Genomic DNA, 16607 nt, shown 5'->3' with positions numbered 1-16607 from the left:
ACAGTCGAAGGAAATTGGTTTAAAAATACAACCCGGCATTCTCGGAGGTTTTCAAAGGGGGCCCTCCTATTTATTTGCAGTCACACAGCGCCGCGTGGAACGACGAAAAAGTCGCTCTTCCCCCAAATACGGATTTTTCGAAGCATGTTTTATGACGGAGCGGGCTTGAGATGCCAGCAGGGGAAATCCCCCGGCCCCCGTGCTGAGGACAAGCGCATCTCCTGTCATCCCCTGCCACACAAAGGGGTTTCCAAGCAGAGGAGATGGCATCGCCCACCCACGTGCAAGCACACACTCAAGCACACGCACACACAGCACAATGATTGCCCCAAGGAGAGGTTTACCCACCCCCATCCCCGAGCGATAAACCCTACAAATTTCAAAAGGGTTCCGTCCCCTCCTGCTCAGCCTCGGAGGAGCCCTCAATTCCGCACGGAGCATCCCGGTGCTTGCCTCCACCTGCTTCTTCATGGCATCTGAGACCCTCTTCCAGCTCCAGCCTTTGGAGCAAGCACCCGCGCTGCTGCTCCTCCTGCTCCGGCCTTCAGGCTCCCCAAAATTGGCCGCCAGGACCCGGCAGTGTCAATCTGTTGATTGCGCCCAAGTCCAAGGGAGATGGGCTCAGGTCGCTGAGCTCCCACCGTAGCTCTTAGGCTGTAATTACGTTCAAGGCTCTTTGCTTCGGTGATTTCTCCTGGCTAATGCTTGGAGCTCGCCGCACCGAGCTTTTCTTCAAGGCTGACCTCCACGCGGCTTCCCAGGAGAGAGCCAGGCCTGTTATTTAAACCAATTCACAGAGCGTCTCCCGAAGGCCAGTTGCCCATTATGGGATTTTTTTGAACAGCAGGAATCCGCAGGGCTGATGGCGGCTGGGCTCTTTGTGCCGGCTGGGGGAGAAGCAGAAGAAAAAGGATGGATGTCGTGGGCTAGCATCGCTTCCCAAGCTAACCTTCCCCAAAATCCTGGAGGTTGAAGGATGGAAAAGCTTTTAGGCAGGTCTCCTCTTCTGGGAGGTTAGAAGATGATCTGCCGAGCGTGCTGAGGTCCTGCTCGAGGTGCTCCAAGCGTGTTGGGGATAAAAAACACCGGGCAGGAGAAGCTTCCCAGCAAACAGCCTTCCCAACAAGCACACGGGGCTGCACCAGATGCCTGGGGACACAGCAACACCCCGAGCAGCAGCCTCAGCTCGGTGCCTGCCCAGACAGAAGGGATGCTTTTTTATTTTTTTATTTTTTTTTTATTTTTTTTTTTTTGAGGAATCCCGTTGCCCGAATCCCTCCAAATTTTGGCACGGAAAATAATGTTGGTCAGAGACCTCTGGCCCACACACAGCCAGCCCCTCGTGGGGGAAGCTCGGACACCATCGCCTCGGAGGATGGAGCCAACCCAGGTCGGCGTGCTCCGAGGGGAGGAGGAAGAGGAGCTCCATTTGGGGGCTTTCATGTGTTTATTTATTTATTTATCGAAGAATTAAAAAGTGGCAGTGCTAGCGCAGGGTAATTATCCCTCTGTTCCAGCTGAAATACAATTAAGGCAGCTCTCAACGAGCCCCCGGGATATTGTGGTTTACTAATTAACAAGCGGATATGCTGTGGCCCCTGTCACGGCAATTACAGCATGAGACAGGCTTCAGGAGCTCTAATTACACGTCAGCCCACGACACACGCCGCAGGACAAATTAACGAGGGCCCAGGCTGGCAACGGAGGGAGCTCACCCAGCGAGAGGCTGAGCCGGGCAGCAGGGAAGGGGCTGGGGACAGGGACGGGGGACCTGGAGGGGTCTCCCTGGCTGGGGATGGCAGCACGGGGAGCAAATTGGGGTAAAATATCCATAACGGTGGCAGCCGGGGATGGGGGAGCCTGGAGTGCGCTTTGCTTTGCTCCCTGAGCCAGGAGGAGCCTTTCTGGCAAGGTGGTTATTGGAAAAAAGTGAGGCGGACCCAGGTCGGATTCAATGAATGACTTCGGCCGGGTGATAAAAAATAAATATAAAAAATAAAAATCGGGATTTTTGTAAATCTGTTTTGACCTGCTCTGTTTTAAAGAGAAGTTGCCATCCAGAGCATATTGGAAAGGTGGAATTAAAGCGAAAAGCACACCTAGAGAGGACATTTTGTTTCTGGCAGAAGGAGAGGATGTTTGCCAGGGGTTTTTAGGGAGGGCAGCCCGCAGGGAGAGGGGCTGGGGGGGACACAGCAGGGGTGCTGGGACTGCCCTGGGTGACACAGGGGTGATTTTTGGTGGTGTGCCCCCTCCAGGAGGAGCTCCTTGAGCAAAGCAAGAGGAAAATGGGAGGTTTCAGGGCAGGCAGGTGCTTTTCCAGCCGGGAGCACAGCCAGCAGGGTGGGACTCGGTGTTTTTGGGGAGGAAGGAGGAGGAGGAAGAGCTGGGAGGGTGGAAAAGGGGGGACCCAACCCCGTCCCCGCTGCTGGCACCAGGAGCACGAAGCCACCGGAGGCCCCCCTAGGAGCGCAGGGGCAGCACTGAGGCCCCAAATAGATCTCATTAACCGTGGCAATTAACACGAGCTGGGACCTCTCTCCGTCTCGCCGCCCCCGCCGGGGCCGTGTGTGCACCCAGCCGCTCCCCACGCGGTGGGCACAGCCCGGCTTATCGCCGCCGGCAGGAAATTGCCGCGCAGAAACGGCACGTTTCACTTTTAATAAGTTTGGCAATAAAACGTCTCGTCAAGCCAGGCCGCGACAGAGCGATAATTGAAGCCTCGGCGTGGCCGTAATTGCTCGCTGCTCTCCTGGGGGCGAGCCAGGAAGCCAGGAGCGGGGTTAGGGGGGGGAGCATCCCTCTGCCTCCTGCCCCAGGGTCTGCCTCGTGTCCCCATCCCAAGCAGCCCGTCCCTGTGCTCCTTGTCCCCAGAGGTGTCCCCAAAGCAGTGGCACCCGTTGGGATGTGGCGGAGGAGGAGGTCTGCGTGGGATGGAGGGGTCGGGGTGCAGGCACGGGGGACAGGAGGTGCCCGAGGGGTGGTGGAGGAGGAGGAGGGCAGTGGGTTTGTGCCTTCTGAGAGGGATTTCCTAGGAGGGACGTGGTCTCTTGGGGGATTTGCACGAGGCAGTGTGGGAAATGCACAGCACCGAGGGCATAAAGCAGGGGTGAGGAAAGCTCTCCTTGGGACCCAGCTGCCCGAGACCCTCTGGAGACCCCCAACGAGGTCCTCCTGGGTACCAACTCATGCCCTTTCCCATCCCAATCACCCCGTCCTCCCCCGAGATACCTGACCCCGAGCTCCTCTTCCCCACCCGCCGTCCCCACGGGCAGGGGGTGATGTCCCCCCTGCGCAGGGCCGGGAACAGAACAGGTTAATGGGGACGGAGCGGCTGGCAGCAGGAAATGAGGCATTTCGGAGGCACAGCAGGGCCGGGCTGCTGCTGCTGGCGGGGGTCCTGGCCGGGCCGGGCGGCTTTGTTTGCCTCAACGCGGCGCTCGGGGGACATTACCTGGAATTACTGATCCGCATTCGTCACCACGATCGCGTTAATTGGCCACCGCCGCCTCCCAGCGCAGGGACTGGGCTCCTCGCCCTTCCCCAGGGTCCCTGCTCTGGGGGCAGGGGACGGGGACAGGGACGGGGCTGGGGCTGAGGACGGCTGCATAGAGCGGCACCTCGCTTTGCTTCGCCTTTATCCCACAAAGCTCCCACCCAACACCTCCCTCGCACCCGCACGCTGTTTGCAGGCCCTGACCCCGATTCCCGCAGTGCCCTATATTTGCCCCCATATCCGCTGGTCTTTTTTTGCACCTCTTTCCCAGCACAACCCCCTCGGTGCCCTTTGTTTCTCCCCCCCCCCCCCAGCAGAAGCAGCCCCCTTTTGCGCCGTGAGATGTCCCTGCTGGTGACCCCGAGCTCAGAGCTTAGCGGGATGAGAGGAGCTCACAGCCCTCACGTCGACCCCTTTAAAGCCATTTTGACTTTTTTCCCACTTCCATCCTCGCGCCTGGCATGGGGGAGAAATGTGGGGTTTGGGAAGGAAGCTGCCGGAGCAGAGAGGGATCCAGGGGAGGTGCCAGCAGCCACCTCCATCGCCCAGCCCCGAGGGTTTGGGGAGGAAAAATATAATTTGTAGGGTGACTCGAATCTCCTCCTGACCAGGCCCAGCAAGCTCCTGGGGGCACGGACGGGGGACACACGCCCTGAGTCCCTACATCACGGAGAAGCCGGCGTGGGTCCTACAGGACGAGGCTGGGCGCCCTGTGGAAGACTAGTGATTTTGTTGTTGTATGGCTCATCCCACAACAAGTCACAGTCTGCCCTAGGGCGCACGGCCGCAGCGGCGAGGAGGCACACGGGGACGCGGCCAGGGCCCTGCCCAATGCCCCTCGCTTCTCATCACCTTGGGTGTTGCTTCCGTCAGCCTCCGGAGCGGAGCGATGAGGGGATGGTCTGAAACCCCCTGTGCCATCTGCCCCAGCCGGAGATGGACATCCTACAGCCAGGACATCCTATAACCAGGACATCCTACAGCTGGGATATCCTATTACCGGGACATCCTACAGCCAGAGCATCGTATATATGGGACGCCCAGTAGCCGAGGTGCTCCATACCTGCAGCACCCCATAGCTAGGGCATCCTATAGCCGGGACACCCTACAGCCAGGGACACCTCATCCCTGGGCCACCCTATAGCTGGGGCACCCTATAGCTGGGGCACCCTATAGCTGGGGCACCTTATATCCAAGGCATTCTATAGCCAGGATGCCTGGTAGCCAGGGCACCCTACAGCCAGGACGCCCTACAGCCAGGGCACCCTATAGCCAGGGCACCCTATAGCCAGGATGACTGATAGCCAGGGCACCCTATAGCCAGGGCACCCTATAGCCAGGGCATCCTATAGCCAGGGCACCCTATAGCCAGGGCACCCTATAGCCAGGGCATCCTATAGCCAGGGCATCCTATAGCCAGGGCACCCTATAGCCAGGATGCCTGACAGCCAAGACGCCCTATAGCCAGGATGACTGATAGCCAAGGCATTCTATAGCCAGAATACCGTATAGCCAGGGCACCCTATACCTGGTTCACCCTATAACTGGAACACCCCATACCTGGATCACCCTGTAGCCAGGAAGCCTTACACCTGGGACACCCTATAGCTGGGGTGCCCTTATACCCAAATCACCCTATATCTGGGCCATCCTATATCCGGGTCGCCCCATACCTGGGGTGCCCCATACCCAGGTCACCCTACACCCAGGACACCCCATACCCGGGTCACCCCATACCCGGGTCGCCCTATAGCAGGGTCACCCTATAACAGGGTCACCCTAAACCCATGTCCCCCTATACCCGGTCCCCCTACACCCAGGGCGCCCGCAGCACCGCCCCGGCGCGCCTGACGTCACCGGCCCCGCCCCCCGCATGCAAATCACCCCTCCCTGTCAGCCAATGGGAGCGCAGAGGGGCGTGGCCAGCGCAGGACTTGCCCGGGCATGTGAGCGCGGCGCCTTCCGGGCCGGACACGTGGGGAGGCGGTGGGTGAGGGGGGGGGGCAATGGGGCCGGGTATGGGGCCGGGTATATGGGGGGGGGGCAGGGGTATGGGGCAGGGGTATGGGGCCGGGCAGTGGGCAGACAGGGTCCTGGGGGGGCAGGTTGTTTCTTTGGGTGGGCAAATTGTTTTTTGGGGGGGCAATTTTTTTTTGGGGGGGGGCATTTTTTTAAGGGGGGGCACATTGGGGTCGGTAATGGGGCTGGGGGCTTCGGGCGGTGGCCGCCACCCCCTGCCCGCACGGCCTGTATGGGATTGGGGGGGGGGGATTTGGGGTGTGGGGGGGCTGCTGGGCGCTCACTGACCCCCCCCTTTATATCCCCCCCTTACAGGCATGCCTCCGGGCAAGGGGCAGATGGTGCCGCTGCCGCCCCCCAGAGCCCCCCCACCCGCCCCCAAGGGTGCCCAGGGCCCCCCCGGCAGCAAGAAGCGGAGCCGCAGGCACCAGCGCTACCTGGAGCGCCGGGCCCTGCTGGAGCACAGGGGGCTGCTGAGACCCCCCCGGGGGCTCCCCGAGACCTCCCCAAGCTGCGGGAAGGTGCCCAAGACCCCAAATGGCACCGCCAAGACCTTAAATGGCCTCACCAAGACCCTAAATGGCACCACCAGGTCCCTAAATGGCCCCGCCAAGACCCCAAATGGCACTGCCACGTCCCCAAATGGCACCGCCGAGGACGCCACCGGCACCGACACCCCCACGGGGGTGCCCCCCCTGCGCCCCACCAAATACGTGGCCATCGACTGCGAGATGGTGGGCACGGGCCCGCGGGGGCGGCAGAGCGAGCTGGCGCGCTGCAGCGTGGTGGGCTACCACGGGGACGTCATCTACGACAAGTACGTGCGGCCCCAGCTGCCCGTCGTCGACTACCGCACGCGCTGGAGCGGCGTCACCAAGGGGCACCTGAGGAACGCCATCCCCTTCAGGGCCGCCCAGGCCGAGGTGAGCCATGGGGGGGGGTCCTACAGTGGCCAAAAAATGAGCTTGGGGAGGGTGCGTGGTCACGGTGTGTTGGCGAAAAGGGGAGGGGAAGGGTGTTGGGTGGTGTGGAGTTGCAGAGTAAAACCAGTCTAATTTATAGGACAAATACACCAGGCCCATTGCTGCTCAGCTCTGGGATCCCAAAGCACTCCCAGTGAAGGAACTGAACTAATCCCAATTATATTTTATATCTATATTTTATACCTGACTGAGGTTTTGTGTGTTTAACCCCCCCCCCCATGACGCTTCCAGATCCTGAAGATCTTGAAAGACAAGATCGTGGTGGGACACGCCATCCACAATGACTTCCAGGCCCTCAAGTATTTCCACCCCAAAGAAAGGACCCGAGACACCAGCCGGATCCCGCTGCTGAACCAGAAGGCAGGGCTGCCCCTCAAGGCCAGCGCCTCACTCAAGAGCCTGGCCAAGCACCTGCTGCACAAGAAGATCCAGGTGAGCTGCGGACACCTCGCTGCGGGGTGGGGCTCCAATTTGGATTCCCTTTTGGGCTCCTGAGTTTCTTTTCCCACATCTTTGTGGGGTCTGGGAGATGGAGACCCCCTGTGCTCATCCCACGTGCCCTCCAGAAGGAGAAGAGAGACCTCTCCTTGACATCGAGCCTCTTCCATCCCCAAAAAACCCCAACTCTGGTCCTACAAGCACGCAAACAGTGGGATTTCCGCCCTCCCTTCCTTCTAACCACCTTCTCCCCTTGGCTCAGGTGGGCTGCAGGGGCCACTCGTCGGTGGAGGATGCCCAGACGGCCATGGAGCTGTACCGCCTGGTGGAGGTGCAGTGGGAGACGGAGCTGGCCCGCAGCCAGCCCGCCCGGCCCCCCAGCCCCCCCACGGACCCCAGTACGGACAGCAACCAGTACCTGGACGACCAGTACTGGCCCACGGACCTGCCTGCGGGCAGCCCGTAACGGGGCCAGCGTCTCATCCGCCTGCTTTGGGACTTGGCGCCCTCAGCTCGTGGGCACGGAGGCAGCCGCTCACCCCCTTCCCCGGGGGGGGAAATCTCCCCCCAAAAACGGGATCCGTGGCGCTCGGTGCCTGGGGACCAGCCGGGAGGGGCACCCGTGGGTGCGTGGCTGTGGAGCGGGGCTGGCGGGGTGCCTCTGGTGCTCTCCGAGGGGATGTCCTGCAAGGAGGGTGGTGGTGTGTCCTGCTGCTGGTCGGAGGATGGAGGTTTGGAGGCTCTCCGCACCGTGGTGAGGGTCTCAGCCCCGGGACAGCAGCTGGAAGCTGCTCTGCGGCCTCCTGGCCATCCAGGGCTGGGGGCAGGAGCAGTTTCCTCCCTGTTTTCTTTGCACAGCAAATCCTGGCAAGAGAGTCCAGGTCCAATCTGTGTCCCTAAACCCTGTTGGAAACAGCTTAGGATGCACTTTGTATTTGTCAACTTCTGAATTAAAAATCATTATTGCAAAAACCTGGATGCCTTTGCTTTTTCCATGTTTTTTTTGGGTCCCTTGTCACGGGAGGGGTGTGGGTGTCCTGCAGGGGTGCTGGCATCAGGGAAGCTGCACCCCTGGGTGCTGCTGGGGGCAGGGGGTGGCTCAGGGAGAGCACAGGGTGAGAAAAAGCGACCCAGCTGTCACCCTCTGCGAGGGGACATCCCTCTGCTAGGAAGGAAGCTGCTGCTGAGGGGCTGCTCACAGGCAGCGTTTTCCAGAATGAAACCTGGCCGTGGGGGGGCTGGCTCAGACCCACTTCCCTGTGGCTCTGTGCGTGAGTCACCTGCAGTCGGGGCGCTTTTAAGAGCGATTCAGAGGAAAAAGGGGAAAAAAAATAACATCTATTGTGGCTCTGAAGGCTCATCCCAGCCTAAGGAAGTGCTGTGCCTGCAGGAAAACCTGCGTGCGGCTGGCGGTTTGCTACCTGAGCACAAAAAGATGGATTTTATGGGAAGGGCGCGGGGTCCCCATGGGCACCCCAGCCCTCGGTGTGAGAAGGGAGGCTGCGGGATGGCACCATAGGGTTTCCAGGAGCCTGGCCGTGCAAAAAGCTGGCACAGGGGTCAGTGTTAAAGCAAAACCTGTGGAGCACAGCACGGCTGGGAGGCTGCTCCAGCCCCGGGCTGGGGAAGCAGGCGAGGAGCCGGTGACGCAGCGCACCTGACGCACGCATCGCTGCAATAACACCAGGCGGCCTGCGCTCCCCTTAACTCCTCCCTGCCTGGCGGAGAAAGCCTGGGGACGGCTCAGAAATGCTCTGCCACATCCCACAGGTCAAAAATCTGCCCTCCCAGCGGCACTGCTTCAGCAGCTGTGCTGCTTCAGTCCAAGAAACAACCGTGCAGCACCCAAGTGCGTGCAGGGGGACGGCTGGTGCGGGTCTGCGTCCCTCCTCGCTGCTGTTCCCACCTCTTCCAGGCTGGCAGGAGGGAAGCACGGGAGCCTGGCCGGCTCCAGGCCCGTTTCTCAGTGTGTTTTCCCCTCGCTGCCCCAGGCTGGTGACCCAGGCACAGGCTGTCCCCGAAGTGTTGGCCGTGGCACGGTGTGGGTGCGCGGGGATGGGGACGGAGAGCTGCGACAAGAGGTGCAGGGCCGGGAGGCTTCTCAGCCTGTGACTCATCCTGCGAGGCAGCCAGGCACAGGCGAGAGGAAGGAGTAATTAAAGAGAGAAAAAATCACCATCAGAAGAAGATCTTTGAAGTCTCAAGCATCCAAACGCTGTAGTGAGGACGCTTTCGGAAGCGTGCCTGGGCCGGGCTGCAGTGCATGGGGTCAGCTCTGCAGAGAGGGACAAAAAGCTGTAAGACCTCACCCCCTGTGATCCAGAGCCATTGCAGAGCTCTCCCAGCCCAGCTCCCTGCCTGTCCCCGTCACCACCACGCTGATTTAACACCCTGCTGAGCCACTGCCCTGCTTCAGGGGCACACCTGAGGGTGGCGATGCAGCCGGAGCGCTGCTGCCCACGCACAAGCTTTGCTCCTGGCCTTTAATCTCCGGCTTTTGGAGAAGGGGTGGAACAAACTGGGGAGTAGCAGCGATTTACATCGGCTTTGAAGGGCTGCAGGGCATCCCGTCATGCCTGTAGGGCAGCCTGAAGGCCCAGCACGGGCATCCCTGCAGGATCACAAAGCGGGGGTAGGCGATGGGGAGGTGGCAGCACCCCCAGCCCCCTGGTGTCGGGGAGCGCCAGCCAGCTTGGCTGGGAATCACATAAAACGGCGATTTCCACCCCTTTTTCCACCCAGTGAACCGAGCAAGACCTAATCAGGATTTTCACAGATGTTTGTGAATATTCACCTAAATGTCAGGGAGCTGCTGCTGCGAAGAGCCCGCGCCTGCCCGGCTCTGTCCCCGGAGCTGCCCGGTGGTGCTGAGCACCTTCGAGCGGGCAGAGGAGAGCAGGAGCAGAGCCTGGGCCAGCTCGTCATCCGTGCTAAATTTCATGACAATTCGAGAACCCGCAGAGAACTCGCCGGTTGTCTCAACAACCCTGAGTAATGATTAACACGAGCCCACGGATCCGGCAATGGGGACTCAGGGCTTTTTTATCAGAGGAAAAACATTGTCAAATGAGTTTTTTTTTTTTTCCAGGCAGCTGCAGGAGCAGGTAACTGATAAGCTCGTCATTGGAGTGGGGCTGAGCCAATGGGAGCCGATGGCGACAGCTTTTACTTCTGTCTAGCAACAGCTTCTCCTCCAGCAGCAGACAATTCGAACCGCAACCCGCTCCCCGTGCTGCTATCCAGCCCCCCCCTCCTGCCACCCTGCTAAACGGGGCTTGGCGTGGGGGTCCCTCACAAATCGAGTCCTGGGTTGTCCCGTTCCCTGCACAATTCGGTGCTCCTGTCCCGCAGGGAGAGGGCTGTGCAGCCGTGGAGACGTGCGTGTCCCCATCGTGGTTTGCACAGGCTCTGCGCCACACTGCCTGCACGGCCAGAGGTGCTGGGGGCTTCTTTGGGGTGGGTGTGGGATGCCCATAGGGTGCTTGCCCTATTTAGGACCCCAACAGCAGCTTTGGCCAGGAGAGCTGGCTCCAGGGATGTCTCCCACCCCATGCAGCGAGCATTTGGTCCAAATGTGGTCCCATCCCCAGTGTCTGTGCACAGAGCAATGCTGGGACCAACAACCAGCCCAGGGCATCTCCCTGCCCAGGAACAGCCTGTGGGGGTGCTGCTTCACCGTGGGGACACAGAGAGACACAAATTCCCCCCGCCACTTGTTGAAAACCAAGCTGGTTCACAGCAAACATGGGGAATCAGCCCCGTTGCACCCCTAGCCGCGGCATCGCACCTCTCCTCTCCACCCGCAGCGGGAATTAGAGGGCAGAAACCTCTCTCCGCCTGCTCCAAATTAAAATCTGTCGTCCTAATAACCTGCCCGGGCGGAAGAAGCAACGAGGTGCGACCCGGCGATGAACAGGCACATCTGCCAGCTGGAGCTGCAGGAGGGGTGTGCGTGCGGGCATGTGTGCGAGCTGCCAGCGCAGCCTCGCGGATTGGCTGCGAAACCCCCTTGCAGCCGATGCGAGGGACCGGGGTGGCCTAGCAACAGCCGTTCCCCGATGGAAAACAAGGCACTTCAGCACGGCGCCTGGCTGCTGAGGAAGGGAGGTGATGGCACATCTCCCCCTGCCCCATTTTCTGGGGGCTCCAGTGCCGGCACCAGAATGCTGCGCCCAGAGGCTGCTCGCCCCATGCACCAGGGGTGTGGGGTGCGTGGGGTGGGCTTGCTGGGGTGTGAAACCTTCCCTGCACAGCCACAGCTCCATCTGCCAGGTGTGGGGTCACTCCAGCGCTGCGATGGGGACCCCAGTAAGGTATGGGTTGGGAAAATGTGCAGTTCCCAGTAAGGCAACGGGGGTCAGAGTGATTCTTCCATCCCCAGGAGCTGCATCACCTCAGGGAGCACCAAACTTTTGGGGTTGCAGCCTGCTTTTCCCCACCCCAGCTCACCCCTGGTGTGCAGATGAACAGCTGTTAGAGCACCTGTGGGTTTTTTGTTTGATTTTCTAAGCCAAAAGGGAGGTTTCAGAGCTGCCCAGAGGCCAGGAGCATCCTTGGGAGAAGCACGGAGAGCACTGGGACCACCGCTCCTGCACGCCTGGCACCCCCTCACAAAGCAAGCCTTGAGTTAGCCGCCACATCTGGGCATTTACTTTTTTCCCCCAAAACTGGGAAACAGCAAAATACTGACCTCTTCCCGGTGCCCCCTGGCCCAGGGCAGAGCATTGAGGGCAGCGTGACCCCGCTCCCCAATGCAGCATCCCCAGCTCCCCGCAGTGATGCTGAGGGCTCCTCTCGGGCATCACCATGCAGAAACCTGGAAAACAGCAAAACCGTGACCCTGTGCTCCTATGGCTGACCCCCAGGGACCCCCCCTGGTTTCCCCTCCGTGCCTGCAGGCCGGGCTGTTCACTAGATGGTGCCCTCGGGCTGCCTATCTCCCGCTTGGTCCCTCGCAGGCCAGGGCCGGGGCAGCCTCTCCTTGCTCAAACACCCACCTCGCCCCCCCAGGCTTCTGCCAACACCCCAAGTAATGCACAGCTCTTCCCTTGACCCACAGCTGCGGACATCATTTTGGTGGGTGATGTGTGTCCCTGGCCTGCCACAAGCCCACGAGAGGAGCGTGAATGCCCCGTGCCTTGCCCCCATTACATTTTGGGGACCATTGTTTTGGTATTAAAACAGTGGAATTAAAAGACAAGTTGGGAGCACATTGACCATTCAGCCTCCTCGGCAGCACAACAAGGGGCTGATATCACAGGGAACAGCACTGAAACCTCAGCACAAGCACACCGATGGATAAAATAGCAATAACACACAGCCAGCACCCCATATAGCCACGGTTCTGCAGGACCTGGACAGGAGGACAACAAGCTAAGACACATTAGCCCTACTGAGATATTTATTCACTTCTACACATAAAACAGCCGGCATAAAGCAGCGCTGTGCACCCCTGTTAGGGAGGAGCAGAGGGGACAGGGTGGCAGGGCACGGGCAGGGGACGTGGGACAGGAATAGCAGGGGCTGCAGGTCAGCGCCGGGCTCTGTTTGCAGTGCTGGGAGGTCACTGTTTGCTTTTGGCCTTCACCTGGCCCGGCTGAGGCTCCTTCCCTTTTAATAGAAACCGCCCCAGCCTTCATAAAATGGGAATCCCAGCTGCGAGCAGCATCTGCCGGGGCCAAGTCACACACGGGCACCCTGCGGCGGCACTGTGGGACATGCCCACGTCGCCCCTAACCCTCCGCTCTCATAAAATAGCAGAAGGATGGGAAAGATCAAAGCCAGAGCTGCACAGAGCAGCGCTTGTTGGCATTTTAAGATGGCATTAATACACAGTCCTGGTCAAAAAAAGGTGCTCCCAAAATGGTTTCTTGTTGCCCTTTCAGCAGCAATTTTGTCCCAAACATGCTAGGGGATGAGACTTGAGGAGCTAGGGCAGCTGAGGGAGGTGCATGCCTCTTGGTCTTTGCCATGGCTGGCTAAAAAGTGTAAAAAGGTGTGAAACAAGGCAAAATGGCACTCACAGGCCTCCACAATAAAAGCAGAGTCTGTGCTCCCGCAGTGGAAAAACCCACTGGCAAGGCTCCGTGGTCAGGTTGGGGGGAACTGGGGAGGGGTAAGAGGGAGCCTGTAATCCACCTCTGTGTAATCTCAGCACACCCCCTTACAAATGCCTGCAAAGCACCGTGTTTGTAGCATACGCTATGTTTGATGTGTGTGTTCTCCACCCCTAATTGTAGCTCAGGAGTAACCTCAGAGCAGGAACACCAACCTCTACCCATCTGCTCAAACAGGTGAATTTTTACTAATGGGCTCCAAAATATCCAGATGCCCAGCCACAGGAGGAGCAGGAGGGAGGCAAGCACCACCAGACCTGCTCTGTGGAAAATCCCCCTCTCTCCCAAACTGCCTTTTTAGCTCCAGCTTATTTTTTTTAATCATATATATAAAGTTTGGAAGAGAGCCTCCTCGCTGCTGCTTTTCTTCACCTCCTGCCAACTCCTCCAGCCTTCTGATGCCTCCCCCTGTATCTTACCCTGCTGTGGACCCCAACCCAGGGTCCTGCACTGCTCTGGGAAGCAAACCAGTCCTGCTCCGGCTCCGCCAGGCTTTTGATGCTCACACAGCCCCATCGCTGCTCCCTGACTCAGTTTTCCCAGCGGCAGCATCGCAGTGGGTGGAAGGGAGGTTTGCAAACCGCTGTGAGATCCTCGGTGATGGGAGCTGTACCTCCCCCCTTCCCATGGGGGAAACAACCCAGCAGAGAGAAGTGAGACACGCACGGGGATGTTCGCTTGGCTCTCAGATGCTGCTTTGAAAAAGCAAGCTGAGAACACAGCTAGGAAGTGCTGAAACGGGCAGGGGGAGGATCGGCCCCTTGGAGGGAGCAGGATTTAGGCCAGGGAACAGAACCACAGAAAGTCAGCCTGTCACAGCCAGGAGGAAGCGTTTATCTGTGCTCTCAGGGAAAGCCTCTCATGCTGTTGTTCTGGTACAATAAACACAAAATCAAGGCAACAGCTCTTCAGGTGCGCCCCAGGCTCCAGAGCAGCTGGGCTGTGCCTACACAGCTCATCCCATGGCTCCGGGTGGGATGTTAGGGCCCTGCAAAAAGGCCCTAATTTCCCTGGGGAAGACGGTGAGAAAGGCAAAGCTCAGGTCTGCTGACCCCAGGCTGGGAAGAAGCCACCAGGCAGGACTGATATGGTCAAGAAGACCCAGCACCCCCAGCGGGTTGTGCCTCGAGCTCCATCGCTGGGCAGCTTTCTGATGTGCTTGGTCCCCATGAGGAGAGGAAGAAGTCCTGAGCTGAGCCCCAGGTGAAGGCAGAGCAGATAAAAGCCTGTTTGGGGACTGGCCCTGCCCCTGTTTAGGAATCATTTTGGCCAACCTGCAGAGCACTGCTGGTTCCCCCGGACTAGGTTCCCAATTAGCCTCTCTGCTCGAGTGCAGTTGGAGGGCAGAGGATGCCCGGCAGTGCTCAGATCTTCACCCTGGCCTGAATTATCCCTAAAGTACGGTGTAGTTAAGGTTAGCAATGGATCCAGGCTTTAGCTGGTTTAAAAACCATGGCTTATTACAGGAGAAATTAACCCATTTCTGCTGGCCACACGGTGGTTTGCAGAGAAGAGATCAATAAATGAGAATCAGCCTCAAGAGAAACAGAAGAGCAGCGCTGCTTATAGCCAGAAATCAACCGAAAGGGCAGACTTGTAACAGGAAACATGCTCATAGCAGACTAGCAGCAAGAAAAGCCTTGGCTTTTAAAGGGAATGGGAGCAGCAGGCATCTTTCTTTCATAATTAGAGCTACAGGAATTAGGTGACCCTGTAGGTCCCTCCCAACCCAACCCAAAGTGACCCACACCACCACGAAGGCACACAGCTCTCAGGCATTAAGGAAAAAGAAGCCAACCCTGGATCATACCATGACATCCCAAAAAGAAACAGGGGAAGGGATGCCCAAGGGGGGCAGGAGACACGGGCTGCCCAGAGAAGAGGAGCAATAAGGGCCCCCAGGACCATTTTTTTCTCAGCAGGGGAGCAGAGAGCATCCCACCACCATGCCATGCCCTCCGGTCTGGGCCAGCTCCTGCACACCACATCAGCAGAGCTGTGGGTCCCTGCTCTGCTGCTGGCAGCCTTACAGGCCCCTGCACAGCCTCTGGGCTGCACTGAAAGCATTGCAGTACCCAAAGCATCACCTCTGCTCCGCCACAGCCACCTTTGAGGTCTCTGCACCCACTAGGAGCCGAGACCCATCCACCTTCCCCTTCTGATGTGCACCTCCAGAGAGCGAGGCGCTGAGGAAAGGGGATTCAAAGGCTGCCTCGCCAAACAGGGAGTCACTTAAGCAAGAGAGGAAGGCAGGGAGAGCCCCGCTCAAGAGCTTTGAGATGTCAGATCTGAGGGACTGAGCCGCACCTGCAGGAGCTCAGCAGCAGCTCTGAGAGCACCCTTAGCCCCGAGAGGATGAATAGGAGCTGCCCCCCTTCCTCTGACACCTACACCCCTTTTGAAGTCTGAGCTCATATCCTAAAAAGCTAACTGTTTTAAAGAGAAGCGGAGAGAGAAGGAAGCATCTTATAGCAAAGAGTAGGTGAGCATGCACATCCTACTGCTGTTCATTAAAAATAGCTTGTAATCTCATTTTTTTCCAGCTCAGAGAAAGTGCTGTGTATAAGTAGATAAGAGGCTTACATACCCAGGAGGCTCAATTAATGTTCTTAGTTCACATGGCCCCAGGTAGAAGGCATTGCTGACCCTGAGCTGCTGCTACCAACTGTTTCAGGAATAGCTTTCTTTTAAGTCCTTATAATCAGAGACTTTTTTAAAAAATGTATTTCTAGTACTCCTCACCTCTGTAACGCTTCCGTATGATCTTCCCTCGCTTTACAGGTACTGCCAGCTGCATACCAGCAGCCTGGTGAATACTATTGCTCTTCCCTTCCCCCTCTGCCCAAACCCCAAACAAAAAGGAGAAGCCTTCCTGAGCCCAACCCTATATAGGGGAGCTGGATGGGCTCAGCTGTGCTGTGTGAGTGGCTGCTCTGCCCACCTGTACCCCGTCCTGCATGTAAATGGACACGTTGTAGGGATTTGGGTCTCTCCTGGCATCACTAGTGACTACACATGAAGGTGATTTTCTCATCCAAATGATTTTTCTTTCCTTCTTTCTGCCCCCGTCCAACCCTCAGCACCTCACAGCTGATCTTCCTCACTATGGGGAGGATCTGGCCCAGGTGCTGGGGTGGACAAAGCATTTCACCCTGGGTGCGATGTGTGCTGTGTGCCCAGGCACACCGTGCTCCTGGATCCCTCCTGTGTGTCTGAGGAAGATAATCACATTTCTCAGTCCAACACCCAGCCCTTCCCCTCCTGCCCTGCTCCTCTGCCTTCCTCGGGGACCGCACAGTGTCTGCACAGCTGATGTGTGGTGGGGAGGCTTCACCAGCATCTGCACTGCACAGGCCAGGGAAGCCGAAGTGCTCCCAGCTCCTGAAAGGGCCATTTAATCCACTTCCAGCCTCTACCCCTCCCCTGGACCTCCCTGGCATGCAGGACACAGGGACTTTTATTACACCGCTGCAAGCCTTGAAGGGGACTGATCATTTTTGTGCCTGTTCCACCCCTCACGGAGAGCCGTCTGCTCCGCCGGGCCACCAAGCTTAC

The 16607-nt window shown here is 58.6% G+C and overlaps 1 protein-coding gene and 1 long non-coding RNA gene across 5 annotated transcripts; one reads left to right on the top strand and one right to left on the bottom strand.

Moving 5' to 3' along the window:
• Positions 1 to 4263: 4263 nt before the first annotated feature.
• On the top strand, positions 4264 to 7912 carry AEN (apoptosis enhancing nuclease). 3 transcript variants are annotated; one of them, XM_038185176.2, is made up of 4 exons: positions 4264 to 5482; positions 5831 to 6438; positions 6730 to 6930; positions 7199 to 7912. In XM_038185176.2, the coding sequence occupies exons 1-4, from the start codon at positions 5284 to 5286 to the stop codon at positions 7400 to 7402; spliced, it is 1212 nt and encodes a 403-aa protein (XP_038041104.1). In that variant the 5' UTR covers positions 4264 to 5283; the 3' UTR covers positions 7403 to 7912. The 3 variants fall into 3 exon arrangements, with proteins under 3 accessions (XP_038041104.1, XP_071899434.1, XP_071899433.1); XM_072043333.1 differs by having other exon boundaries at positions 4265 to 4548; XM_072043332.1 differs by having other exon boundaries at positions 5382 to 5442.
• LOC119718062 (uncharacterized) lies at positions 7849 to 16005 on the bottom strand. Of its 2 annotated transcripts, none has more exons than XR_005268663.2 (3): positions 15795 to 16005; positions 11627 to 11752; positions 7849 to 9211 (listed from the first exon to the last, which is right to left on the bottom strand). It is a non-coding gene; the product is annotated as an uncharacterized lncRNA (long non-coding RNA). The 2 variants fall into 2 exon arrangements; XR_005268662.2 differs by having other exon boundaries at positions 7849 to 9054; positions 15795 to 15978.
• Positions 16006 to 16607: the final 602 nt, after the last annotated feature.

This window comes from Anas platyrhynchos, chromosome 11 (assembly GCF_047663525.1).
Source record: "Anas platyrhynchos isolate ZD024472 breed Pekin duck chromosome 11, IASCAAS_PekinDuck_T2T, whole genome shotgun sequence".
Lineage (NCBI taxonomy): Eukaryota > Metazoa > Chordata > Aves > Anseriformes > Anatidae > Anas > Anas platyrhynchos.
This window is presented reverse-complemented; position numbering and strand designations above follow the sequence as displayed.